This window comes from Tinamus guttatus, unplaced genomic scaffold (assembly GCF_059628265.1).
Source record: "Tinamus guttatus ecotype Peru unplaced genomic scaffold, ASM5962826v1 Tinamus_guttatus_pri_ptg000194l, whole genome shotgun sequence".
Taxonomy (NCBI): domain Eukaryota; kingdom Metazoa; phylum Chordata; class Aves; order Tinamiformes; family Tinamidae; genus Tinamus; species Tinamus guttatus.
The window spans coordinates 1,802,819-1,830,099 of NW_028288728.1; the positions used below are offsets into that span (position 1 = coordinate 1,802,819).

General features: G+C 55.3%; 2 protein-coding genes across 2 annotated transcripts; one reads left to right on the plus strand and one right to left on the minus strand.

The window, feature by feature from the left end:
- MATN4 (matrilin 4) lies at nucleotides 1-17,315 on the minus strand. The gene is made up of 11 exons (XM_088523671.1): nucleotides 17,256-17,315; nucleotides 6,100-6,217; nucleotides 4,773-5,342; nucleotides 4,386-4,508; nucleotides 3,712-3,834; nucleotides 3,293-3,415; nucleotides 2,781-2,903; nucleotides 1,901-2,314; nucleotides 1,538-1,690; nucleotides 615-719; nucleotides 1-191 (listed from the first exon to the last, which is right to left on the minus strand). The coding sequence occupies exons 2-11, from the start codon at nucleotides 6,170-6,172 to the stop codon at nucleotides 133-135; spliced, it is 1,866 nt and encodes a 621-aa protein (XP_088379797.1). The 5' UTR covers nucleotides 6,173-6,217; nucleotides 17,256-17,315; the 3' UTR covers nucleotides 1-132.
- Nucleotides 9,622-26,654, plus strand: RBPJL (recombination signal binding protein for immunoglobulin kappa J region like). The gene is made up of 12 exons (XM_088523670.1): nucleotides 9,622-9,643; nucleotides 17,224-17,299; nucleotides 20,552-20,677; nucleotides 22,387-22,457; nucleotides 22,592-22,707; nucleotides 24,170-24,344; nucleotides 24,734-24,871; nucleotides 24,995-25,104; nucleotides 25,203-25,343; nucleotides 25,617-25,772; nucleotides 25,880-25,983; nucleotides 26,359-26,654. The coding sequence occupies exons 1-12, from the start codon at nucleotides 9,622-9,624 to the stop codon at nucleotides 26,630-26,632; spliced, it is 1,509 nt and encodes a 502-aa protein (XP_088379796.1). The 3' UTR covers nucleotides 26,633-26,654.
- The last annotated feature ends 627 nt before the right edge of the window (nucleotides 26,655-27,281 follow it).

Consider the following 27,281-nt stretch of genomic DNA (forward strand, 5'->3'; position numbering starts at 1 on the left):
TTTATACACTGAGTCCCCTTGGGATTTTGTGATACAAGAACAAAGAATGATGGTTTACAAAAATCTAGCAACAGCAATGCCACATGGCTCCCGCCCTGCTCCCATCTGAGCTCTTCTGGCCTCCTGAGAGGATCAGTTCTTGTTGGCAACCTGCTTTTCCAAGGCTTCGAGTCTAGCCGACATCTGAGCAAGTGAGCGTGTTAAGGAAACCTGTGTAAGCCAGGACAGGTCCAGGAGTCACCTTGGGCTTAATCTGCCCAACTCAGAGCAGCTTGAGCCTCACTCTTGCCCGCTCGCACACAGAGATGTCCTCACCTCGAGGTACCACACAAACTCTGAGGGGACTTGGTGTCCATGCTAGCACATTAGACACCACGCCAGGGCTTTTTATTTTCCCAGAAAGAGCCCAAATCCTCCTTGATCTCATTTATCCCTTTGTCTAACTCCAAGGAGACTTCTGGGTAGACGCGGCTCTGCCAGCACCACTAGCCAGGACAGACCTCAGTGATCACATCTGTTTCCCACCCGCTGCCACCCCTGCGCCTCCCAGACCGCCTGGCGATGATGAACCTGCTCTGTCCTGCTGCGAGCTCACGCATCGCCCCAAAGGATATTTCTCTCGGTCAGGCTCTCCAGGATGGCCACAGTGTTGGTCTGGAACTGCACCAGCGCCTCGCACTCGCAGGGGCTGCGGATCTCCATCTCCCCCTTGCCCTCCTCTGGAAGGGCAGCTGCTGTCAGAGACACGTTCCCAGCGCCCGGCATCCCGGGCACCCCGCGCCGGGCTCTCCCCCTCCCTCTCACACTCATCAATTTCCCTTTTCTCCCTCTTTTTAAGGTGTTACTAAATGGTTTGTGTTCCTCAGGCTGGATCCCTGCTTAGCTAACAAAATCCCAGCCAGCTCAGGCACTGATGCCCAGCCAGCAAGTCCCCCACATGGGCATTCCCCCTGCAGCTCCATTTGCTGCAGGCTGCAGGGACACCGAACATCTCAACAGCCCCAGGAGCTGCCGGGCACATCACACTGTGGGCCTGTCCCCATGGCCACTGCTGTTGCTCCTGCACCATCTCTTTGGGATTAAGCACCTCCTGGCTCTACATTCTCCTCTTTCAGGTTTTTCCAAGATCCACCTCTCTATGGCCACAATGGCCTTAAGGATCCAGAGAGGGAAACTCTAGGATTGCACTAGTCCAGCTTCAAAAATTTGCCCTGCCTGATGACCCTCATGTCCTGCATCTTCAGTAGGCGAAGGGTGGCCTAATGATCAGAGCAAAAGTCTGGCAGCCAGTGCTGGTCTCCTTACTGTGCCACAGGTGTCCTGTATGTCCTGGGTGAGCTCTCTAGTGTCAGAGTTAGTGGCACTGCTTGTTCCTTTGACACTAGTATGAGTGTAAGAATATTAATGGATGGGACACAGGCTGGTTACAGCCACGCAAGCTGCCAGGGGAGGAAGAAGGGGTTGGGAATGCCTTACTTCAACTTAGGGCTGGGCTAGCCTGGTGCAGCTGGGATGGGAGCCATGGGCCTGCACCCACCTGGGCAGATGTTCAGCTTGAAGTTCTCCACGAGATGGGTCATGGTGGTGAAATCTGCTGAGTAGGAGAAGTGCTGCTCCACGGGCTCGGAGGCGATTGCTCGTAGCTCCTCTTCCACGGCCTTGCCAACGCCAACGGCAAACATGACGATCCCTGTGCAGGAGGATGGGATGGTTCCTCAGCACAGTGCGGACCCGCTGGCCCTGTCCCCAAGCAATCCCATGCCAGCCAGAAGGAGCAACGTGGAGCAGCTCTCATGAGGGATGTGGGGTTCCCCAGGGAGCTCAGGCCCAGGCCATCCCCTTTAACACAGTGGGGTTTTGGGGAAGAGGCAGTTTCCTCAGCCCTCTGTCCCTGCCATACCTGATTCCTTTGCTCTCCTGGCCCATTCAGAGATATCATCCTGGGAACGCCCGTCCGTGAAGACCAGCCCAATTCTGGGCACATTGTGGGAAAGAGGCCGGGCGCCTTCCAGCTCGGAGAAGCTGTGCTCCACCATGTGCTTGAGGGCAAGGCCTGTCATGGTGCCTTTCTCCATATACTCCACGTTCATCACTGCCTTCTTGATCTCGTCTGCCGTCGCGTACTTGTTGAGAGGGAACTCGGTGCGCACACGGCTGGAATACTGCACCAGCCCCACCTGCGTGCCATGAGGGGACACGTCCAGCAGATCCACGATGCGGTTCACAAACTGCTTCACCAGTTCAAAGTTCTGGGGCCGGACACTCTTGGAACCATCGATGACCATGACCAGGTCGACGTGTCCAGCCCCACACTCTGCAAGCACAGGAAAAGGCTGAGCAAGACCCAGAGGACACTGCCAAGGATGGACAGGGCTGGGGCAGGCCTGCTGGGCCACTGTATGGATGTGTCCCCTGGATTTGCTGCTAGGTTGAAGCTGGGAATCAGGACAGTGTCTAGATATCTCAGCCTGAAGACTTCCTCTCCAACATCAGCATCTGCTGAAAGTCTCTGTCCCATGTCCCCCTGGTCCTGAAACTTTCCCAAAACCTCCCATTCCATCTGGGCCTCACCTGTCCGTGTAGTGCCCCTTACAGCCCCCACCCAGCAGCCAGGGCTCTCCACCAAGCCCAGCAGGTTCTCTGCCTCTTTCCAACACAGCTCAAATTCCCACTTAGATGCAGTCCAGTTCACACTCCAGCCCTGCCTCTGCTGGGTGCCTAATAGTCGTGTGCCGAAGGTTGGACACTGAGGATGCCACACGCTGCGTCCCTGTACTCACTGTTACATGTCTTGCCGTCAGCTTGGAGCTGCTGTCCCTCGGGGCAAATGCAGTGGTAGGAGCCCTCAGCGCTCACGCACTTAAACTCACAGCCGTGGTCCACCCCATTGCAGAGGTCATTGGCTGAAATAACAAGCCCGAGGAGGGTGGTTATCTGCATCTGACAGCACAGCCTGGGAAAAGCCTGCAGAAACCTCTCCCTCCCGGGCACCCTGGCAAGGCTGGGAAGACCGCGGTGATCCCACCGCAGGCAGCGCTCCCCTTTTCTGGGAGTGGGGCTGGCCTGATCCATGGACAACCCTCGCTCCGCTGCCCGGAGAACAGCCAGGGAGATCAGATCCCAGCAGCCCGGATGAGGGGAGCAGGAAGGCTCAACACTAGGGTCCAGCTGGAGGAAGAGCATCCCACAATATGTCTAATGTGTGTCAGCCCTTTCCCCTGTCCCCAGGGCTCCAGGGGGACATAAATGTATCTGCTGAGCGCTGTCACCATGATGCTGAGACGGGACTCACCCCTGCACGACTTGCTGTCGGCCTGCAGCGTGAAGCCGCTGCGGCAGCGGCAGTGGTGCCCGTTGGGGACACTCACGCACTCGTGCTGGCAGCTGTGGTTTCCGAAGCTGCAGTAATCAATCACTGGTGGGAGAAGAAGACGCATGGTCAGGGGCTGCTCTGTATCCCGAGCTCGTGGACTTTGGCATCACCGGTGGACCGGCCATTGCGTGGGGTCAGAGCGCTCGGGAGCAGCACTCATGATCACTCCTAGCACCACACCAAAACCCAGACACCTCCTAGCCCTTGCTTTCTGCACAGCCAAGGGCCAGAGAAGGTCTTAAAGCCAGGAAGTGAAGGGTTGAGATGAGAGAAACGGAGGAAAAGTGAGTAGAGGATGAAGAAGGGCAGAAGCAGCAGGAAGGGAGGCAGCCGCTTACTCGTGCAGGTCGTCTTGTCCTGGTTGAGGTAGTACCCAGCGCGGCAGCGGCACGAGTAGACCCCATGAGCACTGATGCACTGGTGCTCACAGCCGTGCCTCCCATCCGCACACGCGTCGATGGCTGCAGGGGGAAGCAGACACCCCATCAGACTCCCTGCTCGGCCCCCGATGCCACCAGCCCCGGAGGAGGCAAATCGGCCACCGGCACCTGGGGCAAACCCGGCCCCGGGGTAGCCACAGCAGGGACTGCTCAGCTTTGCACACAAAGCTGTGGGGCCAAAACATGGTGTCCTTCAGTGGCTGGGATATTTGTTCTCCAGGACACAGTGCCAGGAGTAACCTCATATCACAGACAGCATTTCATATCCATGCAAGTCCCCAGTGTCCCAGCACAGGGAAGTGACCAGGATTTGGCAGGGCAGTAGCCCGCTCTGCAGGTCTTTCCCACTGCTGTCAGCAAAGGCTCCTACAGCACAGCTGAACCAGCAGGCAAAAAGCACAAAACTCATTAGTGCAGAGCACTGTTTTCAGCAGTTGCACAAATGAGAGGCTGAGACACCCAGGGAACAGAGCACCTCAGGTTGTCACTGGCCTTGCGAGGTCTTTGCTCAATTTCACGAGACCTGCAAGTGCAAGTCCTCCCTAGGAGCGGGAATAGAAGAGGGTTTTTACGAGAGCACGTCTTCCCGTCCGTGTCAAGCCGGTATCCCGGGTTGCACTCGCAGTAGAAAGAGCCGGGGATGCTCACGCAGCTGTGCTGGCAGCCGTGGTCCCGCTCCATGCACAGGTCCGCCCCTGGAAGACACAAGGACATTGCAGTGTCTGTGGGCACGCTGGCTGCCTCTGGATGTGCCCTGTCTCCGCAACCCAAGCATTGAAGCTCCAGTGTCTCCTGGCAGTGCCAGTGCCCCTCCGGGAAAGAAATACTTGGTTGCCTACATAAACACCTGTCCAGAAATCATTTTTTCAGCCCTGTTGCTGTGCCAGGCTCCAGAGGCAAGCAGCAGGCACAGCGAGTGTCCATCCCTCCTCCCCATGGCCATGCCAGGCCTCTCTTACCACAGAGCTTGTCCTGGAACTGCTTGCCAAACTGCTGGATGAGCTCGAAGGACTCCACCAGGAAGACGTGCTCCTCCAGCGGTGGCGAGGCCATGGCCCGCAGCGAGCTCATGTCCGCCCGCTGGATGCCCACGGCGTAGATCTCAATGCCAGCGGCGCGAGCCTGAGCGGCCACTTCACTGACACGGTCCTGGGGCCGTCCGTCTGTCACGATGATGGCGACGCGGGGGATCTTCTTGTGCGGTGGGCGCGCGCCCTCCGCCGTGCTGAAGGCCACGTTCATGGCGTACTGGATGGCCAGTCCTGTCATGGTGCCCTGGGCCAGCGGCACAATGTTGTTGATGGCCTTCTCCATATCCGCCCGCTTGAAGAAGGTCTTGAGGGAGAAGATGTTCTGCACCTGGCTGGAGTACTGGATCACCCCCACGCGCGTGGCGTTGGGTCCCACGTCCAGGCTGCCGATGATATCGATCATGAAGCGCCGCATGGTCTCGAATTCGAAGGGACGCACGCTACGGGAGCTGTCGATCACGAAGACGATGTCCAGGGGCCCCGTCTTGCACTTGAGGGCTGGGTGGGAGCAAAGAGGCGATTCAAGCACCCAAACATCCCGTGCCACTGCAGGGAGGAGGACTGGGAGCAGAGCCATGGGGCAGCTCGAGGGCTGCTCCAAGGCTGCAAGGGGCATGGAGAGGATGGGCTTGGGTAGCCCCAAGTATAAACCAGCCAGGTGCCCCGTGCTGTGCTCTGCAACGTGCTCCTGAGAGAGCCCCCAGCCCCTGCACTTTGTGGGCTCCCAAGCTTGTAGGAGCCAAGCAGAAAAATACGAGTTCAGGCAACTTTTGTATTCCTCCTGCAACTCCTGTGTCACCTGGATTTTACTGCATTTTGTCCACTGCTGTCTAAAAGCAGAGCCTTTAATTCAACGGTACAGTGCAAAGCACAGCTAAGGGCATGCACATGGAGAAGCTTCATCCAAAGAGCCTCTCTTGGATGTAACTCCCAGTGCGAGCCAGGAGTGTGTTAGCAAGTGCAGTGCCAATGACTATATTTTGATTGGCTTATCTGTACCCAAGCCTTGGCCCTAACTGTAAGCAAACACTTTGGGTCCCCATGGGAATATGTCCAGGAAAGGCCATAATCACAGTTGCTCCAGAGGTGTCCAAGACATACCCGACTCCTTCCTCCATTCAGTGCCGTCATGGAGAGTGAACATTGGGTCTCCCACCTCATACAACAAGCTGTTCTCCAAGGGTTTTATTATCCCATTTCTATCACCCCACCAAGCAATTCCGACCCCATTCCCACTGCCTTGGTCTGGGCTCACCTGCAGGTTTTGGCCTGGCTTCCAGTGTTGTTAGGACCAGCAGGAGGAGAGGAGCAATAGGTAGGAGCTTCATCGTTGCTATCCAAGACCACACAGCTTCTGGGATTTGGGAAACTTGCTGTGGGGAGAAGACAGTGAAGTCAGGGCTGATGGCGACCACTGCCCGCCAGCACTCACTTTGTGATTGAAGGAGTGGAAATGGGGTGGACAAGTCAGCAATCCACTTCTTCCCTAAGAAAAAACCTAACAAGGAGCATTCCCATGGGTGACACAAGTCCCCCAGGGCTCAGACTCCCATTCGCAGCTCCTCCAGGTGAAAACCCACATGTGGTGCCCCCGGGCAGGGCTGAAAACCTGGGCCAGCAGCAGCAGCAGAGCAGCAGTTTAGCTCCCCAAACGTCTCAGTGCCCACGTGAAACTTTTCCCGCTCAAGGACTGGCAGTCTCAGCAGAGCTAAATTTCATTAGAAAAGCTGGTTTGCCAAGAAAAAAAAAAAAAAAAAAAAAACCTTGGTCTGATTTTCTGCTCTGGGTGGAGCTGGCCAGCAGACAAACCTTATTTTCACTTGCAAACCAGGCGGATCTGATGTCCGGCCAAGCTCTTTAACTGGCTGCACGGCTGCTCTCTTCTGCCAGAGGATGAGTGGGAAAGCTGCACCCGGAACAGGGAGCGCCGGCTCCCAATGCTCCCGATGCTCGGCAGGCCGCAGGGGTGCCAGCCGGCTACTGGGTAGGGAAGCCCCCATACTAACCCCAGCATAGGCAAAAGTTGCTCAGAAGTCCTTTGAAAGTCACTGGAAAAAAAAAAATCCAAAGAACTCTATGAATTTAAACTCTGTTTTTTTTTCCTGCAATCTGCCTTTGGAGAGTTGAAGGCAAAAGCCTCCACAAGCACAGGGCACACAAACGTTTCCTCTTCAGAGGAAGCAGGACCTTGAGCCAACCCACCAGTCTTTGCCAGCGTTCTGCAGTGCTTTCCTTTTGGGTGGCTTTTCTGAGGTATGTTCTGTACCTGGGTGATTAGTTCACATGTGTGAAGCTGGTGCCCAGATTTGGGGGTTAAGTTACTGACACTGGTTACCCAAACCCTCAGCATGTCACTGCCCTCCCTCTCTGCCCATCTCTGCCTTCCTGCCTTGGCTCTCACCACCCTGGCCTGGCTCCTGGAGGGACACGAGTTATTGGGGATGGTGGGGGGAAGTGCTATGACCCGGGACTGAGCAGGTGCCAGCGCTCCTGCAACATCCGAGCCTAGAAAAAGAAGGGAGAAACAGCACAAGCGGCTAAACAATAAGGCCTTGGTGTGATGAGAGCCAAAGCAGGAGCCGTTATCTAGGCACCTCCGGAATAACCTGATCCACCGCGAAACCCAAGCGCAGCCCTGGCCCCGCTGCCCTGCGCGCACAGAGCGCGCTGTGTGCTCGCGCCGGCCTCGCGGCGAGCCCGCCGGCTCCCGAGGAGCCCGGGGGCAGCTTGGGTGCTGTGCAGCCCCCGCCGAAGACACAGCCAGGGGTGCTGCAGCCCCAAGAGCACCGCAGCACCCGGCACACAGCTAGGAAGAGCAGGAGGCAGCTCCAGGGACACATAACCTGAGGAGCTGGAATGAGGCGCAAAGGAACCAGTGCGCCCAAGGTCACTGTCCCAGTGCAAAGAATGGCACCGAGAGCTTGGCAGCACCCTCAGCCCTGCTCTGCTCACACCCAGGAAAAGTTCCTTGCTAAGCAGTCACTCTCAGAGGGGGACAGTCAGGTTAAACGGGCATCTTGCCCCCTTAAGAGAAGGTCTCTAGAGACACTGGTCTGTGCGCAAGCCTGGTGATGAACTAGCTGGGAATAGATTGCTTCCCTACAGTCAAGGGAGATGATTGCAGCTCTGTTCCCATCAGAAATCTCGGACGCTGCAGGGAAATTCCACAGTGAGCACAGCTTCCCCCGGGAGACACGCAGCACCGTGCCCGGGAGCAGGCAGCAGAGCAGCGCTGTTAAGAAGTACATTGGAAATTTGTTTTATCGGTAGTTATCAGCCAATGTTTGCTTAGCCCCGGGAGGTCTCAGCTGTAATTCATCACCCGGGTTTCCATTTAATTGCCAAGTGATAATGTGCAGCCCTGAGCAGAATGCATTTGATAGCAGGGATGCTGATAAGAGATTTCACAGCTGCATCTTAAAATTGTCTCCAGCTTCAGTGTTCAGCCCTGAGAAGTGACACTGAAGAATTCAGATGGACAGAAAGTCAGAAAAGGGCTACAGGAAGGAATCAGGATCCACAGTATCACTACCCACATGCAAGGCTCAACACCTATCTTTAACTTAGCCAGCGGAAGGTTAAGAACCTACTCACACCCTGTCATGTAGCTTGTCCACAGACAAGGTTCCTGGCAGCTGAAAGCCAGCAGGAAAAGTCCAAATAAAAGCAATGGTTGAAGCCAAAGCCAGATAGTCCTCCTGTATGGAGGAGCAGTGTTCTTGGTGCCGGTGTCACTCTTGATTTGCTGTCCCCAGCAGCGGCCTAGAGAACTTGGGTGCCTTCATTCTCACAGCTGTGCAAAAGGAAAAGCAGAGAACCCCCATGCCTTTCCCTCATTGTTTTCCCCATTGTTTTTTAACAGATTCTTTTTCCAGCAATCCTGTTTTCAGAAGAAAGCACTCGCTAACCACTAAATATTTTGGGGGCAGTCATGCCATCTCAAACATTTCTGCAGATCTCCGCTCTCCAAGCCTCGCTGCAATAGCAGGCTGGAACGGAGCCCGCATCTCGCAGCATCCGGAGAGCCTCAAAGCCAGCCCGGAGAGAGGAATGAGCTCCCAGGCCAGGAGCCGAGCGGGAGAAAAGCAGTTCACAACTGATCTATTTTTAACTTTGGAAGATGCCTTCGCACTCCCCGTGGCTAAGGGGAGCCACATTGCCTAGAGAGAGGATGCCACAATGGCTCTGTCACGCAGGCTGTGCTGCTCATGGCAGCAGAACCTGGGCTAGGAAATGGCCCTGGCTTTGACGGGGTGTCCATGCAAGAGCAGGCAACGCGATGGAGCCTGGTGAGAGGCTGAAGGCCCAGGGCCATCCCTTCCTCCATCCTCTGCTTGGTGGCTTCCTCCAGAGTATCCAGGCTGCTGCCTGCTCCCCAGGGCAGCCCCTGCCACGAGCTGCAGGGAGCGGGGTGGGAAGCAAGCGGCTGGCGGGCAGGTGCTGCAGCGCAAGGCAAACACGGCGCCCGCCCGAGCGCCGGCAGACCTTGAGATAAAGCGGGGCTATAAAGCGGGAGAGGTTCAGCTGGGGTGAGCACAGATGTGGCCATGGGCTCAGCCCGGAGCCGCTGACACGGGGTTCCAGCGCAGAGAGGCGCCTTGGACCATTCCCTGCCCTTCCTAAGCAACACAGGGGAAGGGCAGCGTGTTGCTTTTCACTGCTGGAAGTGGTTGGTACTTGAGGCAAAGAGGATGACAAAGAGCCACAATTACAGGACAGAAAGGTCAGCAACGACCCCCGCCACCTCCCAGTGATCCTAGACAAGGAGGACTTGGAGATGAATCTCCCGAGGCAAGCGGGTAAGTCAGCCTGCCCTCCCCGGTGCCCCCTTCCCCATGCACGTCCCCTAGGGCTGCCCCCCGGCTCGCTCACCTCCCTCTCTGCTCCTCCGTATGTCTGTCTGGATTCTCTGCCAAGTGCTGAGGCTCAGCAAAAACACCCGCTTTGGGTTTCAGCGCAGCCTCCTTGGCAGTTCTCTCCTGGCTACAGGTTAATAGAAATGTTCTGAATATTCCCCTTGTGACTCAGCCGCGCAGGTCGGGAACCCGGGTCTTCTCCTAGAGACGGCCCAAAACAGAAGCTCATGGCAGGGAGCAGGGGACAGGGCTCATCAGGATGGGATGCCCATCTGCTCTGGGTTCTCCTTCTGGACTTACTATTTTGAATGAGGGAGGGGATAAAGTAGCTGCAGAAAGAGAAGGCAGAAGGTTCAGGAGACAGCAGTGCATTTGCAAACCTAGCAAATACCCCGACTGTAGTGTCACAAGGAGAAAAGCAGATTTCGGACCATGGTTTTGGAATCAGATGCAACCTGGTTTGCGATCCTGTACAGCTGGGTACCTCTGCTGTTAGCCAAGAGTTTTATAAAAGGCAAAAAGTAGCCTGACTTCAGCCCTTTGGTTGGGAAATTGCAAACTGGAAGCACATTGCAGGAGCAGCAGCATTAGCTCAGAGCATGCAAGAAGCCAGGTCAAGGACTCACTGTGCATTGCAGGGAGCACGATACAGCCAGGACAGCTCTGACCGATCGCACTGCTAACCCGGCGTGGCCTGGAGCACTGAGCTTGCAGAGCATGAGCAGACCTAGAGCACAGACACATGTGGATGCCAGGGCACCCTGCACCACGGGCCAGCACGGCAGGGACACGCAGCGCTGGGGCGACGTGTGCTGGGAGCTAATAGCACGTATTTCTGTCCTGAAAATCTCGGCCAGCAGTGGAGCTGCCCTAGACACGCTGTTCCTGTGACTCACGCAGCCTGTCCAGCTCTGCAGACCCTGCTTTTCTCTACACCCCACTGCAGGGCTTCTCTTTGCAGAGGGCCAACCGGGCAGGTTGTGCAGGCCCCAGCGCACCACCCGAGTGCTATTCAAGAGCAATGCCAAAAAACTCTGAAATGGACTTGCAACCTGGACACCAACTGCCCTGCTCAAAACCAAGCTCGTGTTCAAAACCTGCCAAGATGGCAGAAGGACAGCAAGACCCAGGCTGTAGGACAGAGGCACATCTGCATTTGTCCTTGATGAGACAGCAAGTGATCCTTCAGATCCATGCCCAAGAGAAATGGTCTTCCCAAAAAGCACGTATAGGATCAAGAAAGGCTAACAGAAGTGAGTTACTCCAGTCTTGTGGATCAGCGAGGATCAGCGCAAATTATGCCTAGCTGGAGGCATCTGCTGATGTCAGGTTTTGCTGTGGAAACCCCAGGAGACCTCTGGCACATTGCAGAGACATTTGGAAGATGCTCAGCTCGCAAGTTGGGTAAATGACCTAGGATTGTCCCAGAAGAGGAACAGTGATGCAATCCAGGCTAACCATCCTGCTGTCCACAAGCACCCAATCCACCTGTGGGAGCATCCTTGGGACCATTTTACAGGCAGCACTGACGCTGCAATCAATCAAGCACTGGTGTCTCAAGACTGGACCTCCAGATTATCTGGGTGACAAGCTGCAGATCATGAGAATAAGGACAGCTGTGCAGTTTTTGGAGCAGGAAAGCTTCAGGGAATGCAAACAAGCATGCCAAGGCCAGAGAAACGGAGTGAGCTTCCAGCCCAAGGGCAAGGCAGAGGATAAAACTACCTCCCTCCGTTTCTTTTAGGGGCTGGTCTTCGTTCTTCCAAAACACACGTGTGGGAGAACAAGAGCAGACTATTTCCAGGACATCGCAGTACTCTCCGATTACAACTCTGCAGTAGCTTTTCTGGGCCAAGAGCCACCTGGAAGGACACTCTGTTTAAAGCAAAGGCTGCATTCTCGAACAGCACATAAGGGCTTCAAATCCAGTGAGCAGCAGGACCGTAGCAGGAAAACTTTGCTGGATGCTAAAGGGACTTTTCGCTTCTCCACCCGCTCCCCTGCAAAAGGCCAATTCCCTGGTTTATGCAGCTTGTTTCGGTGCATGAGCATTTTTCTGCACTGCACAGGTTGCCTGAGAAGGGAAGATGGCAGAAAAACAAGTTTCTGTCCAGTTTCAGGGTGAATGACAAAAGCCAGTCTCATAGCATATTTTAAATTTACTTTGTTCATTAATTTGTATCTGTCCTAACAGGCTTATACTATGAGATGACATAGGAAATCCTCTTGGAGGGGAAATGCTAGGTGGAATGATAGAACATTCCCTTTTAGAGGTTTTCCATGTTACCACTTGGGGTCTTTGCTTCTGATCTATTCCTAAAATATCTCTCAGTGCTCTGCAACATAATAGGACAAAAACCTCTTGTCTCGCCAGCCTCTACACCAAAACAGACTCTACCTGGGCTACCAACACAATAGCTGATAAGAATAAATTTCCCAAACACTTGCACATTACAAGGTGGAAAAGATATAGTGAAGAAGAAAATACTACATGGTCAAGTAATGTCTGCATGGTCAGGGGACTGCCCCCATATAAGAATATAGCATCACTCTTCCTTTTCCATTCCTCTCCATCTCGGTGGAGACTTTATGCTGCACTTTTCCCCTAAACTAGAGAAGAGGCAAATTGAGCCCTGATTTCACCTGCTCTGATCAGGTCTGGGTTGCTGGGGCAGAAAGGACCACATGGACATGCAGGAACATAGTTGTTGTGGGAGAGCATCAGAAATTGCAGGGGAAGACAAGATAAGAGAGCTTGTGGATTTTCTTTAAGCTCAAACACCAGTCACTGACTTCAGTTAGGCTTCCTGGCTGTTTTTAGCAGTAACTTCTGCAGACATGGGATATATCCAAGAACGTGCTCACTCTGTTGTCAGGTGCTCCCTGAACCTCCCAAGAGGCCATTGACTGACCCTTTGCAAATGCTCAGGGGATGGTGAGCACCAACCTCACCCCAAGAAAACCACCACAAAAAGGAATTGTGACCCTATGTGAAATTCTGACACAAGTGTGGTTTTCACTCCATACCGCAACAACAAGTTCGGAATTTCTAATAATTTTCCCTCCCTGTGGAAAGGGAAAATTATATTAGAAGCATCAAACTACTTTGCTGATGTAACAAGACATCATGTTGTTTCTATGCTGTTAAAATATTCTGTTTTGATAGTGTCAAAACAAAGACAATAGAACAGAACCTAACATAAGCACCAGCATGCCACAAGAACAGGTGAAAAAAGGGATAAATTAGATAAGAGGTAAATGAAACAACTTCATCTTAATAAAGCAGCTTTCCTGAATGAAATTACAATTTTCAAACAATTTGATCTCAGTGCCTTCTATCCAATATTTTAACACAACTGTGTAGATTTTGATCACCCGTCATAAAAATTCAAAAGAAATTCAAGAGGAGGAAGAATCCACTTTACTGACTCTCTTTAAAAAGCAAGTGCCCATCTACAAAGGAGCCCATGAAGGAGCCAAGGCTTCTGGGCCAAGAAACTCCAAGTTTTGGAGTAAAAGAGCTCTGGGCCACCCAGAAGCTGAGACAACAATCCATGGCCTAAGTTCTTGATTTGGGAGGAAGGTGTTAGAGTGCATTTTCCCCGTTCCCTGCAAAAAATATGCACGTTCAGCCACAAAGGGCAAATGACCCAGATCAGTTCCTAGGTTGGTGCAGTTTGTCAGTTGAGCTCCTGATGCAGCAGATCCTGTTTCTCCAAGAAGCAATGAGATTGATAGCCACTTGCAGAACATCCTTCTCCTGAATCCACTTGAGCCAATATCCCCAGCTGACCTTGAGCAAGCTTGCACAGCACAACCACAGAAAGTGCCTGCTAATTTAGCCCCACAATCATAAATTTGCTGCCTGACCTCCTTCTCCAAATCTTTATATCATATTTCTCACTCAGCAGACGTGACTCAAAGTGTTGGCATAAGGATATATGCCAGCAGAATATTCTTGTGCCTCCCCCCTTTACCTACACATCCTGCTAAGAGTATAATTGAAATAGCAGAAAATGAGCACTTGACTGCTGCAGAAAAGCACGCAGAAACTTTACAGGCCACTTCAAGGCAAAAAAACAGACTGAATTCTTTTTCTAGATAGTTTTCAGATGGAGAATCCCAAAGGCAGCAAGGGAAACGGTTCTCACATAACCAGAATGTAGGTGTGGTGGTCCCCAGTTTCTAGCAGTGTCAATGACTAAAGGCTCACCACTTTGGGGGTCTGTTCATCTGCAACTGCTGGTCTTGAAGACTCCACCACAACCTTCTGGCAAGAGCATCCCTGGAGAGCTGCTGTCCCAGGGGCAGGAAGCCCTCAGCCCCCAGGAGAAGGGCCATCTTATCAGCACCATAGCAGACTGACCTTGCTTCCGGGCATGAAGAGCACGTGTCTTGGGCAACCTTGCACCTCAACAGCAAAATGTCACCCTGGCCTCTTCAGCACACACATGGATGCCCCATGGAAACCTCCTCCCATGGTCTCTCCAGGGCCTCGAAGCAGCACTTGAGGCCCATAGTTGAGGGCCATTGTTGCACGTGTGCAATTAGCCCTTTTAGTCAATCTGCGTAAGTAGCTGAACTCATCTAATTACGTTGTGTTCACCCAGTCCTCGTTAAAGCCAGCTACAAGCTCTTCACTTCCAGGAGAAATCAGGGGTTGTTTCACACAGTCTTTTAGGTCCCATAAGGCTCTTCAAGAAGAGTCCCCACAGTGTGGGATGAGGAACCAGAAGCTAAGAGAGTCAAAGCAACTTGCTCAAGACCACAGGAAGCCTGCGACAGAACTGGGACCTAAGCTGGTCCCATCTGCATCTCAGGAGGAGGCCATGTATCTACCTAGGTGGGAGAAAATATAGAAGAACAAAATGGAGGGACAGGAATGAGACTTCTTCTGTGCATTTGAAGGCAGTTTCATGTTTTGTGTCACTCCTAGCTGGTACTACTAAAACTAAAACAAAATTCTTTAAAAGGGAAGAACAAGGGGGATGTTTAGTATGGCACTGTGGGGAAGCCACCTGAATGCAGCTTCAAGTGTAGGAGTTGTGAATATCCAAGGGGAAGATTCTTTCCTTTTTCTGGTTTGTGAACCCTGATAATTCTCCAGCTGAGAGTCTCGGTGTAGTGGGTTAATTCTGCTGACACTAGACCTGCCTCTGCTGATTCCTTTTGAAAACCATGGACTCCGAGGGGTCCACAGACTACAAACCGAGGACTCTCATTCTTATATCTAGGCAGTCAGTAAGCAAAGCAGCATCATGCAGGTAAATGATGGGAAGACTGAAGTTTGGAGAGAAACCAAGTTACTGCCACCTCTCTGCAACGGGCTAGAGCTGGTCCTTATGGATTTTCCTCTGATGTACAGCAGAGGGACCAGGTTAGTGACAGACTCCTGTATGTAAGCAAGGGCTTGCAAGGCAAAGAAGCAGTCTGGGCAGAAGAGGGACATGGGCAAAGATGGATTTTGCCAGGGAAGAAGGATGCTGCCTCCAGAAAAAAAGTGCTGGGAAGGATGGAGCCGCCCAAGATCCAGGAAAGCTTCGTGCCCGGGCCCAGACGGAGCAGCCGGCAGGGTGCCCTGGGGGAAGCTCTGCCGCAGCTGTGCAAGAGCTTCTGCAGAGCCTCCCGAGCACACGCCTACACCCTTCTCTTCAAGGGAGCTATTTTTAAACCCTCCTCATTCGGCCAAGGCAGGAGAGGGAACAGAACCCTTCTAACAGCTATAAGTGTTACTCGATACTTAAAGCTGCGTCTGTGCTGCCAGGATCTATAGCGGGGCAGCTCCTGCCAGCCCGCAGCGCGCAGGGGAACGCGCCAGCGCGGCTTCCCGCGCCCGACCTCTCAATGGAGCCCTTGTGGCAGCTCGGACTACGGGTGCTCCAGCTCCGTTACAGCCAACCGAACCCAAGCGACCCGTTTGGTCCCAAAGCGGAGAAAACACAATTGCTCTTAACAACTAATCCTAGGAGCTACTGAGACTCCCGGCGTGGCTGGAGGAGACACGTGCGTGACATCTGGCACCAAAGGGACCGTTTCCTTGGCAAACGCTCATTTCTCATAAGTAGCTCTATGAGTACAACTCAATCATTTTTCTGTCGCGCTTTCTTTTCCAGGTCCCATTTACTCACTCCCGGTGGAGTTCATCTGTAATTCACATGTGTACGTGGATGCACACACTGCATACCTCTCTCTCCCCACATGTTTCAGCCCTATTCATTGAGCGTTGGTAAATGGCATTTTATGAGCGCTGATTTTTAACAAGGCAGGCGCACTGCTCGGCAGGCTAACAAAGGGGCCCCTATTGGAAACTTTAAAATGCTCAAACGAAAGCGTCTCCTGAAAACCTTTAACCCCTACTGCCAACCTCACAGGAAATACTGTGTTTTGAGCAATCAGAGCCCAAACATCTTCTGCGACCGCAAATTGCCTACAATAGGCTGACTTGTTGGCTAAGTGCTTGCTGCCGGCAAAGGTAGCTCCTGAGCCCATCTGAGCACTGATCCCATGCAAGTCTTTGTAATTCTTCAGGAAAAAATGCAGCTCCCACAAAAATGAACAACAGCTTTTTCCAGTTGGATGCAGTAATATCCCGCCTGCTTAGATGCAAAGTGTCGTTTGGCTATAAATACCAAGATCGCTTGCTTGCCTTCCAGATGGGAATTTGTATTTCAGCTGAGGCCAAATTTCTCCCTGGAGTTAACTCAGCTGTTCATATTGCCATGTCCTGGTGGCAAGTATCACAGGCGAGATGCAGGGGGGAGTCCTCGTGCCAGCCAGCAGGCGAGGGGAAAGCAGCAGCAGAGCACACACCATCACAGCAAGTATCTGCTTAACTCCAGCTGGGGTGGCTGCATGTTAGCACAAACGCGATGGGCGCAGAATAGTCTGACTTTCCAAACAAGTTTCCCGCATAATATTGTGTGTGCCAAATGTGCCCACAGCTATTTCTTTTCCTGTGAAATGCTTAGGATTATAAGCCAAAGGTGGGCGATTGCTTATGCAAACATATTTATGAGTATGCACAGACCCAATTTTCCAGTAGTGCAGAGATAGCACATAACAGACTTAAGACACAGTCTAAGCTTATCACCTCACACAATCTAGACTTTGTAGGGCTCACTGTGCTTCACCCAAGAGCATCAGACCTTATTCTCCTCTGCTAAAACAGCTGCTCGATTATATTGGTAGGAACTTGTCCGAGAGCTGACCGGGAATGACCACGCAGGTTGCAAGCGGGGCCGTTGCAGCAGCTGGAAAGGGCTGGCAGCCTCCTTGAAGGCTCAATGCTGTCCCGTGGGGCTGCGCGTTTCCACTGGGGACCGCGGCGCCCAGGGTGACAGCGATGGCCCCGCAATCCTGATCTGAGATGAGGGACACATCAAGGGGAAGGAGCCCACACCCTCGGGGCAAACCCGTGGGCCAAAAGCTGCACGTTCCCTCCCTGCCGTCGCTTTCTGCGCTCGCGGGTGCCGGGGAACCCCAGCGCGGGGGCTGCCCCCTCTCACCTCCCTCCCGTCCCGCAGGTGCGACGGCGCCCGCCGAGCCCCTCACTCACCCGGGCCGCCCGCGGAGCCGCTCCCCGCCGCGCTGCTGGGCCAGGTAGGGCGGGCGCGGGGCTGTCGGGGGCCGCGGGGCTGCTCCGTAGCGCGGCCCCGGCGCCGCATTTAACGGGGCGGCGGGAGGCGGGAGGGGAGGAGGCGGCGCCGCGGGGCTCGCCCCGCCGCCACGGGGATGGGCGGCCCGCGCGGGGAGCGGGGCGGGGGGGCACCCTGGGTCGGTCCCCCCGCGCCGTGTCCGCGCCGGTGCCTCCGCGTGTCCGCGCGGGTGGCGGCTGCAGCCGCGGAAGGCGCCGCGCTCCGCAGGCGGGATAGTCCCGGCTCAAGCAGCCCGGGAGAGGCTTTGGGGGCTTTTCTCTTTTTTTCGCCTCTTTTTTCCCTCCCCATCAGCTGCTGGGGCAGAGCACTGGGAACCCTCTAACTCACCAGGTCCTGGGAAAGACAGTCTAAGCTCAGAGCATCCTTCAGTTTGAGCTACAGCAACCCGCGGGGTTCAGGAAACCTTAGAGGGAACGTCCACAAGAGCGTTTGGAGCAGTCACAGAGCAGAGTGTGAAGGGCTCCGGGGGCTGAGGGCTCCAGGGAATCAGCAATGGCCCCTGTGGGAGCCACAGGCGCCCAGTCACAGCTCCCGGACTCGGCCCAACAGACCGTCCCCCAGTCCGTGCTGGTGGCAGGAAGGACTTGTCTGCATTAGTCTCTCTTTCCTCCCACTTCACACTAACATCAGTGCTACACGAGGGATGTGGAAGGGAGATTGCAGAACACCACAGACTATGTTTGCATTTGTCCAGCAGTGAAGACAGTGCTGTGGTATCCGGCTTTTCCAAGAGTGCTGCTGGGGCGATCCAGGAGCAATAGGGAACATCCCCTGGGAAGAGCGAGCCCGGCTGGCCGGTGTTCCCTATGGAGCCCAGGGGGGCACATTTTTCGCACTTCCTGTCCCAGGCTGGTGTTTGCTGTTGGTGTGGTCGATAAATCCCCCGAGCTCAGCAAAGGCTGAATTTCACTTGTGTGTGCAGTGACAAAAATACAGGATTTATAAATACCCGTACATATACAAGAGCTTGTGGATTGGGTTGGTCTGGATTAAAGGAGGTATTGAAAAAGCAGGGAAGCCAGAAACTGCAGGCTGCTCATTTCTGTGATTTCTAATGGCTTTTCCTTTTGCATAAACATTGCAGTGACTCCATACCTGGGAGCACTGTGGGCATTCACTGCCCTGTGCCACACAAAACATCACTCAGGCCCCTAAAACGGGTATTCATGATGAGGCCGTTGGGTTTCCATAGGCAGGGAAGAACAATCCGCTCTGTGGCAGCAGGTCCCCGTTGAGCTGCAGGGCTTGAGAAACCCCAAAGGGGCTGCTTAGGTGGGGAGCAAAGGGTGGCAAGTGCCCGCAGGGTGCCCTGGTGCTGGGTGATGCTGTCACATCTCTGCCTTTGCGACAGAGCCACCCAGAAGCAGCAGCTCAGGCTGCCCTTGCACCCACTTCTGGATTGTATCTGAAAATACTGCACCAAAAGGCCCTTGGATGCAGCCACGGCAGCCTAAGGAGGGAGAAGGGGCTTGCAGGGATGGGCTAAACGCAGCGGTGAGGCCATGCCTCCCCCTGTCCCGCTCTCCTGCTTCGCTTCCACATAATACCTAACTTTGTGCAAAAGCATTTGAGTCCCACCCGAGACTCCGGCCTCTGAAAAGGAGGCTTTTAGCCCCAGCTCGGAGCGCCTGGCCCGGGCAGCGCTGCTAACACGACACTGAACTAACACTGCACTACAATCAAAGCATTTTAATAATTCAATATAATAAATGTCAGGAGGAGTGAATAATTCCCTGTAACTCCGAACAGCCTGTAGGTGCCAGAAGGAGCCAAGGAGGTATATTGAGCTCCTCTAGCAATAGTCCTTTGACTTTCTGGAGGTAAATTTAAACCAGATGACGGATGCTGGGTGGTCGCCTCCACAGTCAGAATGGTGAGCACTGTTCAGAAGTGCGTCACCGCGACAACTTAGCCCCTAAATTTGGAAAGTAATGGCTGTGGAGAAAGGACAGGGGGGAGAAAAAAAAAGTTTCTAAGTAGTCATTATAGTTAACCCATCTAAACATCACATCTGAAGCGCTAGGGTCTGTTTACCTGCCTCTGGCATGCACAGCCCAGCTTTAAGCAGCAAATAGCATGTGCATAATTGCTCCAGCGGGCTCCCCGGCGCGCTGTGCCCGGGCCTCTGGGGTTACGTCTGGCTGATAGCGCAGCGAGAGCCGCGCAAGCCCGGGCCGGCCTCGCGCCGGGGCCGCAATCCACAGGTTTTGGCTCTCTGCACCTGGACACTCCCTGCGCTGCCTCGCCTTGCTGCAAGGCTCTTCCCACCTGGCCCCGGCAATGGGGAAGGTTCCCAGGAGGAAGCCAAGCCGTGCGGACAGGCACCAGGAGCGCGCTGGGGCTCGAGGAAACGGGAGCCCATTGCTGAGCCCTCCCTTAGGGCCATGTGCTCGGGATGTGGCATGTGTCACCGCAGCAGAGAGGTGACAAGGACCTGAAGAGGTGCTCCTCGTTTTGCATGGACTCCTGCAAGATGAGACCCACCAGGGAAAGTCAGGCCTGCTCCTCCACTGCTGTTATGAAAAAGCATCAGATAATTTTCCTACTGGCTACCTGTGGCTGTGCAGGTTATAAACCATTAATAAAACAGATTGAAATTAAACTTTTCAGCAAGGTGAAGTAGCTGCCACTGCCTCGGTGGTGGGAAACAAGCTGGTGGCCACAAGCACCAAGCTGGGAAGCAGGCATCTCCCTGCCCCACAATGACAGATCAGAGGGAATAGATCCAACCTCAGCTTTCCAGGTGATCCTGGAGTGCCTCAGGCAGAATGGGCTGGTGGAGGCTCTGGTGCTGGGAGCAATGGAGCTGGGCACAGTTGCAATTCATGCTCTGCAGGTCATGGTCTCCGGTCAGAAACGGGCTTGCTGTCACCATAAAACATCCATTTTATCAGACGCAGAGCAGCAGGTAATGCTCTGGGTGACACTGGCACCAGCTGGAAACCCGGCTTTGGTGGAGCTCCGTCTCTGACGTGGCACACAAGGCAGAAATGGAGAGCCCCGTTACCAACAGGCAGCAAGACACAAGTGGCACAGAAAGGGTTGTCTCAAAGTTATCTTAATTTTTCTCTGGGTGTTATTCTTTATCTAGCTGCATGATTCAATGAGTAGTGTCCAGACTGCTCCTGTGACCTCGTTATCACGACGTGGAGCCCAGGGTTGATGTTACTAGTGCTACGGGACGGCTGTTTTTCAGATCCAACCCGTACCAAGCTGACCTGCTTCGGGACGGCGTGCGGAGGTACCTGCAGCTGCCGGCGGACCGGACGGTCCTGATACTGCATGCAAAAGTCGCACAGAAGTCGTATGGCAATGAGAAACGGTAGGAGACTCTGCAGCCTCTTAGGTAGCTCTGTGTTTAGAAGGCCACTTCCAAAAGCAAATACCTAATGTTCAATTTTCACCTCACTAGATTTCTCTAATCTAATCTGATAAGACAAATGACTTAACATAACCCCTTTCCATCTACCTGTGACCTCTTTGCATCCCAATCTGTCTTTCAGGCTGCATGAATTTAATAACGTATAACCTGACATAACATATAAACTCTCCCCTGCATTGATCCAAGTAAGGCTTTACCTGGGGTTAGAGTTCTCCCTTAAAGTACTTGAGAAGAGAGAGAAGATGAAGTAAAATAATAAAAGTGAAGAAAACATTAAAATATTATCCCTTAAGAATGGGATTATGAAGGCTCCGAAGAGGAAAGGCTAGTGTTACTACTGCTCTGGAAATCTTGTCTTAAAACCTGATAGACCACATCACTGGCTGGGACATTTCCATCAGCGTCCAGGGTCTCCAAAAAGCTATTTTTGAAAATACTTCCCAAAATTGCAAGAACACCTTGAGGTTCTTCTGGTCAATTCAAAGCTCGCAAATTACTATTCCTGGGCAGGAACGTCAGACCATGCCACTGCAATATAATTAATTCTCCATTAACCTTTGTGATAAAAATAACCTTCTGTTATTACTGAGTAGGGAGAAGTTAGGAGGAGATGAGCTCTACCTCTAGGGCTTAACTGCATCCAGATGCAAACACCCCCAGAAGGACAGCACTAAGCTGGCTCCAGTTATCCTCAAGGTCCATACTCACATCCAGCTTCCCTCCCAGTATGATGGGCACTGGGCAAAGATTTTATTTCAGACCCGGTCTCCCAGCCAGGAGGTTCTTGTCATCTCAGCGAAGGTTCCAGGTCCCCAAGGCTGGGAGACCCCCTGTCTTGGGTAGGACTTGGAGGATGAGCATGGAAAGCAGATGCCAAGTCTGAAAAAAAGAAGAGCAAATCAGCACAGGGGTCCTAGTTAACGCTTAAGGGCTCTGGGTCTCCTTCATGGTGGGGGTTGAGGTCCCAGGCCGTAGATAACTTGCTTAAAAGACCCCCTATGGCAGCTCTTTAAGGGCCCAGAAAAACCAAACCACCCTGCAGGGGTGTTTCCAGGGCTAGCACTTTACAGGGCATCACAAGACGATGAATTTGCACCATTCACACGAGTGCAAAGACAGTGGAAACCCAAATAAAACACAGAAAAATATGTTTCCAAAACGTTGGCTATAGATTTATTTGCACTGGGCTCCAGAGCTGGCCGTGAATGTGGCCTCTGTTCCCGGGCTGCCGAAGGCGCCACATTCCAGGCCGGAGCAGCAGCGGGGCCGGTTCCCGCTGCCGGGGAGGCCCTCGGCGCCGCTCGGGCTGGTGCGGGGCCGGGGCAGCCCCCGGGCTCCCCGCAGCCGCGGGCGCTGCAGCAAAGCGGCGTCGCTGGCGCTGCCCCTCCTGCGGCTGCTCCGCTCGCGCTGGCAGCCCGGGCCCGGCCGGGGCTCTCCCAGCTGCTTTAGTGGCACCTAAACACAAGCCGCTGGCTGGGCTGATATTTGCCCCCTAGTCCATGCATGGCCACATACCTGGGAGGGGGCAGCTTTGCTGCAGGTGGAGGTCTCTGGTCTCAGCACCGCTGGTCAATCCGTGCTGCCCCATCTCTAAAGCGCCTTCTCTGGGTTTTTAAGTACAGTCACAAACTGTCCTTGGGCTTTTCCAGGTTCTTCTGCCCCCCACCCTGTGTTTATCTGTCCGGGCCAGGATGGAAGTTAAAGCAGGAGCAGATCAAAGGTAGGTACTCGGTGGCAGCCTGGGCCCCTCCTCTGTCCCCCAGAGAAAGGATCTCAACCCTCCAAAGAGGAAAGTTAAGTGGTTATCCTGCTGCTTTGCTTTTCCTAATCCCATGTCCCCCCCGTTTCCAGTAGCCAGGGCCGTGGGAGAGGACGGCTCGCGGGTGTGCGGGTACATGGGGCTGGACAGCATGGGCAGCAGCCTGGCGGAGACGCAGAAACTCACCTTCGAGGAGCAGGCGGACGCGAGGGTAAGGCTGCCCCACGGCGCAGCTCTGTGTGCCGGTTCCCTTGTCCCCACCACAGCCTCACTCACCTTCCCGCTGCTCCCGTGTCTGGGCAGGAATGCTAGCTCCACGGAGCATCCTCGGCAGCAGCTCTTAGAAATGCCGCATTTTGGGGACCAACGCTGATGCGGGGAGGGACAGAGACAGCACCTGGAAGGGACGCAGGGCAGGACGACCGGCCAGTGCCATCCCCAGCCAGCCCCCGCAGCCAACTCTTATTGGGTGCATGAGTCACTCACCCTGGTGGGGACATCCGCAGTGAGGGCCACCCCGCTGCCTGAGCTGCTGCGGGGGTCGTGGCCCACTGCGACATGGACACAGCTCCCAGTGCTCGAGGGGCAGCGGGGGCAGCATCTTGGCTAATGTTGGCCAGACTCAGCAGATCCTAAGGACCCTGATTCCTGTGTCACCTGCAGTTACCCTGGGGTGGCTCTGCCCCAGCACCCACCTAGGGCACCCGTGATGGGCACCCACATCAGCTCCACTTGCTTGAAGCCCTCTGCGTATTTGTCCCTATCAGCTCCATACCAGAGGATGCTCTTGCTCCTCACTGTCCTCCTGGGGATGTTGGGTTTCTTCCCTGGCACAAACCCGTGGCACGTGGGGGCAGACGAGCCCCAGGCTGGCAAAGAAGCCCGTCTTTCTTCACCACCATCTTCTCAGGTCCGCAGCCCCCGTGGTGGGCGAGCGGCCAAAACCCACACAGCCTCCCCAGCCTGTCCCCTTCTCCCCGCAAACCGCGGGGCCGCTTATCGCAAAATGAAAGCTGCCCTTTCAGTGGCAGATAAACAGCTAAAGAAAACACCAACCCACCCCAACCTCCAAGAGTGGGAGCAGAGATTTGGCATCTTTTGATAGAGGAAAGAAATTAAAAAGCGTCGTCGCAGGGCTCTGAAGAGCGCGGGGGCTGAGCCGGGCCAGGAGCGCTGCAGAAAGGGCCTTTGTTTGCAGAGCCTCCGTTACCACTAGGGCAGCCCTCTCGCCCGCGAGAGCCGCGACGGCTGCGGAGCCGCAAGCCCAGGGCGACTTCTCATGTTCCGCGGGATAAATCACGTGTGAACATTCACTGCCGTGAGGAATTCTCTGCCCCCTGTGTAAATAAGGCCTCTGCCGATCCCCCAGCTCTTCCTCGCACCTGTAATAACAGCTCTGATGGTTTCCCCCTTCCCGTGAACCGGGGCCTTGTTGAATGAGAGCCATTATGTCCCCGCGGGGTGGCTCCGGCCGGCGGCTCCGCGCTGGCGGGACCTGCGGCCCCGCGGGACGCGCGCGGATCCCTCGCACCGTGCCGGGAGGAAGGTCATGGCTGCAGGTGGAAGATGAAGGTTTTCCTCAGCCGGCTCCTGCGCGCTGGGGACGCTCTGGGACAAGCTGAGCTCCTAGGCTGGGCGCCACGGCCTCCCTTCCCAAGGTTTCTCTGCTGCAGGGCTTCGGCTGCGCCAAGGCGCTCTACATCTCGGACACAGACAAGCGCAAGCATTTCCGCCTGGTCCTCAAGCTCTTCTTCAGCAACGGGCAGGAGATCGGCACCTTCCACAGCAAACTCATTAAAGTCATCTCCAAGCCCTCGCAGAAGAAGCAGTCACTGAAGAACACAGACCGTGCGTAGGGGCGGCCGGGCACGCGGGACAGTGCGCGGGTGCCGCTTATCCTTCCCGGGGTGCCTGTCTTCACGCTGGGTGGGATCTCGTGGGGCTGGATTTGAGCAATCCGAACTCCCTTGGAAGAACATGCATGGATGCACTGGTGTCTCTTCCCCCACCACGACGGATAAGGCCCCGACGGCCGCGCAGTCTCTCCCCCTCAGGCTTCACCTCCCGCCTGGCTGGCTCCTACGCGAGCAGAACCCGCTGGGGAAGCGCGAGTGCCTTTAGCGGTGGCTCTGCCCATAACGGTGACTTCTCCCCGGCACTCCACCGTGTGGGGCGCAGCGCAGGCCCCGCGCGAGCCGCCCCGGCACACGCTGACGCAGCCCTCCTGCCGCCCGCAGTGTGCATCTCCTCGGGCTCCAAAGTGTCGCTCTTCAACCGCCTGCGCTCCCAGACCGTCAGCACCCGCTACCTGTCCGTCGAGGGGGGAGCCTTCGTCGCCAGCGCCAGGCAGTGGGCAGCCTTCACCCTGCACCTGGGTAAGGAGCCTCGTGGGGCTGCTCCGTGCCGGCCCCGGGCCCGGAGCCGCCCTCAGCGCCCGCTGCGGAGCCGGCCCGGAGCCCCGGGCGCTAACGCGGCCTCTCTGCCCGCGACGGGCACAGCCGACGAGCGCTGCGCCCGCAGCGACTTCCCGCTCAGGGAGGGCTATGTGCGCTACGGCTCCGTGGTGCAGCTCATCTGCACGGCCAGCGGCGTCACGCTGCCTCCCCTGGTAAGCCCCGTGCTGCGGCCCCGTCCACGGCGGGATCCCCTCCGTTCCCGGAGAGGTCCCGCGGCGCTGCCGGTCCCGCTGAGCCGCCCGCCCGGCAGATCATCCGCAAGGTGAGCAAGCAGTGTGCCATGCTGGACGTGGACGAGCCCATCTCGCAGCTGCACAAGTGCGCCTTCCAGCTGCAGGGCTCCGACCGCATGTACCTGTGCCTCTCCACGGAGAAGGTGATCCAGTTCCAGGTATGGGCGCGCTCTGCTCCCCCTGCTCTCTGGCCAGCGTGTTTCCCAGAGGGAGGAGGTCTCCTGTAGAGAGAAATGGCCTCCAAATTAAGCTAAGAGCCACTGCAACCATCCATCAACCTCCACCCTCCCTGTTTCTGGGGGCGCTTTGCCACCGAGGAGCTCAGGGGGCTTGGCAAGAGTTACTGCTGCAAGCAAGGTGCCGGGGCAGGGCCCAGGCGTCCGGGCTGCCAGCTCTGCTGGCCCCACTGCAATCCGCTGGGGGCCCTGCAGGCCTCCCCCTGCCCCAAGGAAGCCAACCGGGAGCTGCTGAACGATGGCTCGTGCTGGACCATCATCGGCACCGAGACGGTAGAGTACACGTTCAGCGAGAGCCTGGCCTGCGCCCGCGAGCCCGTCAGCCCCGTCCCGCTCATCACCGCCCTGCAGGTAGGCAGGGACCACATCCCAGGGCATCCCAGGGCATCCCGGGAGCATCCTGGCGCCCCGGACCACAGGCCACGCGTGCCACCCCCGTGACGCTCTGCTGATCGCAGCTGACGGGCGGTGGGGACGTGGCCATGCTGGAGGTGCAGGGCGAGTATTTCCACACGCACCTGAAGGTCTGGTTTGGAGATGTGGAAGCAGAGACGATGTTCAGGTAAACTGGAAGCGGTGGCTGGAAAGCAGCCCATGAACCAAAGCCGGGTTTGGGGACAGGCTGGGGGTGGCAGCGCTTGCAGGCTGTGCTGGTGGCTCTGGGAGCGGGGGTTGCTCCTGGTGGGGACAGGCCTCCATAGAGCTGTGGTCACCAACAGTGGTGGCTGGAGGAGGCAGAGGGGCCTCAGAGGGTAGCAACTGGGTGAGCAACCAGCAGGGAAGACCAAAACACCAGGAAGGGGCTGAGACCAGCCAAGGGCTCCCCAAGCCCCAAAGCCAAGTCCAGGTGATGCACCAGACCTCGTTGCTGTGTGCAGGGCTGCATGGAGGCTCCTCCTAGATTAATGCTCATTCTCCTCCCCTGTGCCATTCCCAGGAGCCCCAAATCCCTGGTGTGCGTCGTCCCCGACGTCTCTGCCTTTGGCAGTGACTGGAGGTGGCTGCGATATCCCATCACCGTCCCGCTCCTGCTGATCAGGGACGATGGGCTCATCTACTCCAGCTCCTTCACATTCACCTACACCCCAGAGCAGAGCTTCCTCCCAGGGCAGCCGATCCTCTCAGATGTCCCACAGGACTCGGACAAGTTACTCGACAGCATCCACCAGGAGTTCACCAGGACCAACTTCCACCTCTTCATGCAGAGCTAGCGAGCGGCTGCCCCTGGCACAGGGCAGCCTGGGGAAGCGGAGAGGATCCCTGGATCCCCACGTGCTGCTCAGCAGGCTCAGGGGGGTCCCTGGTCCTCGCTGTTCATTGAGCACACGTTAGTCTAATTTGCTAATCGCCTGTTTTAATGACAGCAACTCTCGCCAGGGAAATCTCATGGTGGAGCATCAATAAACGATGCTTCAAGGACTCTCAGCTGACTCAAGTGCTTTTTACTACTCTTCAAGATTTGCTCTCGAGGTCCTTGGCCCAGATATTCAAAGTCCAGGAGGGACAGAGGAGATGAACAAATGTGGCTATTGATTTGTACCAGGAATCCCTGCCCCACTTCCCTTCTTTTCAGGAAGGAGGAGCTGATTTCCAGCAGCCAAACATCCAGCACTAGAGGGATTTTGTTTTGTTTTCTTTAGAGGCCCAAATGGGGTTATTTCAAAAAAAAATGAGAGAGAGAAACTTCAGTGTGAAACCTGGCCCATCCCTGGCTCTTGTGGCTCTGCTGACCTCAGTTATTCCTCACAGATACAGACACACTCTGCGATGCCTGCACCAGTATCAAGCGGGTGGTTTAAAGGTGCCATAAAAAGAAACTCGTTTTCTTGGAGCTGAACCCAAGCGCTCTGCAAAGTGGGT

What these genes read in the sequence shown, in the direction of transcription:
- RBPJL (XM_088523670.1), top strand. Translation starts at nt 9,622, where the DNA reads ATGAATCTCCCGAGGCAAGCGG. An exon ending in GAATCTCCCGAGGCAAGCGG is followed by an intron (nt 9,644 to 17,223) that starts GTAAGTCAGCCT and finishes CCCGTCCCGCAG; the next exon opens with GTGCGACGGCGCCCGCCGAG. An exon ending in AGAAGGTGATCCAGTTCCAG is followed by an intron (nt 25,344 to 25,616) that starts GTATGGGCGCGC and finishes GGGGCCCTGCAG; the next exon opens with GCCTCCCCCTGCCCCAAGGA.
- MATN4 (XM_088523671.1), bottom strand. Translation starts at nt 6,172, where the DNA reads ATGAAGCTCCTACCTATTGCTCCTCTCCTCCTGCTGGTCCTAACAACA. An exon ending in AGCCAGGCCAAAACCTGCAG is followed by an intron (nt 5,343 to 6,099) that starts GTGAGCCCAGAC and finishes GCTCCCACCCAG; the next exon opens with CCCTCAAGTGCAAGACGGGG. An exon ending in CAGGAGAGCAAAGGAATCAG is followed by an intron (nt 1,691 to 1,900) that starts GTATGGCAGGGA and finishes CCTCCTGCACAG; the next exon opens with GGATCGTCATGTTTGCCGTT.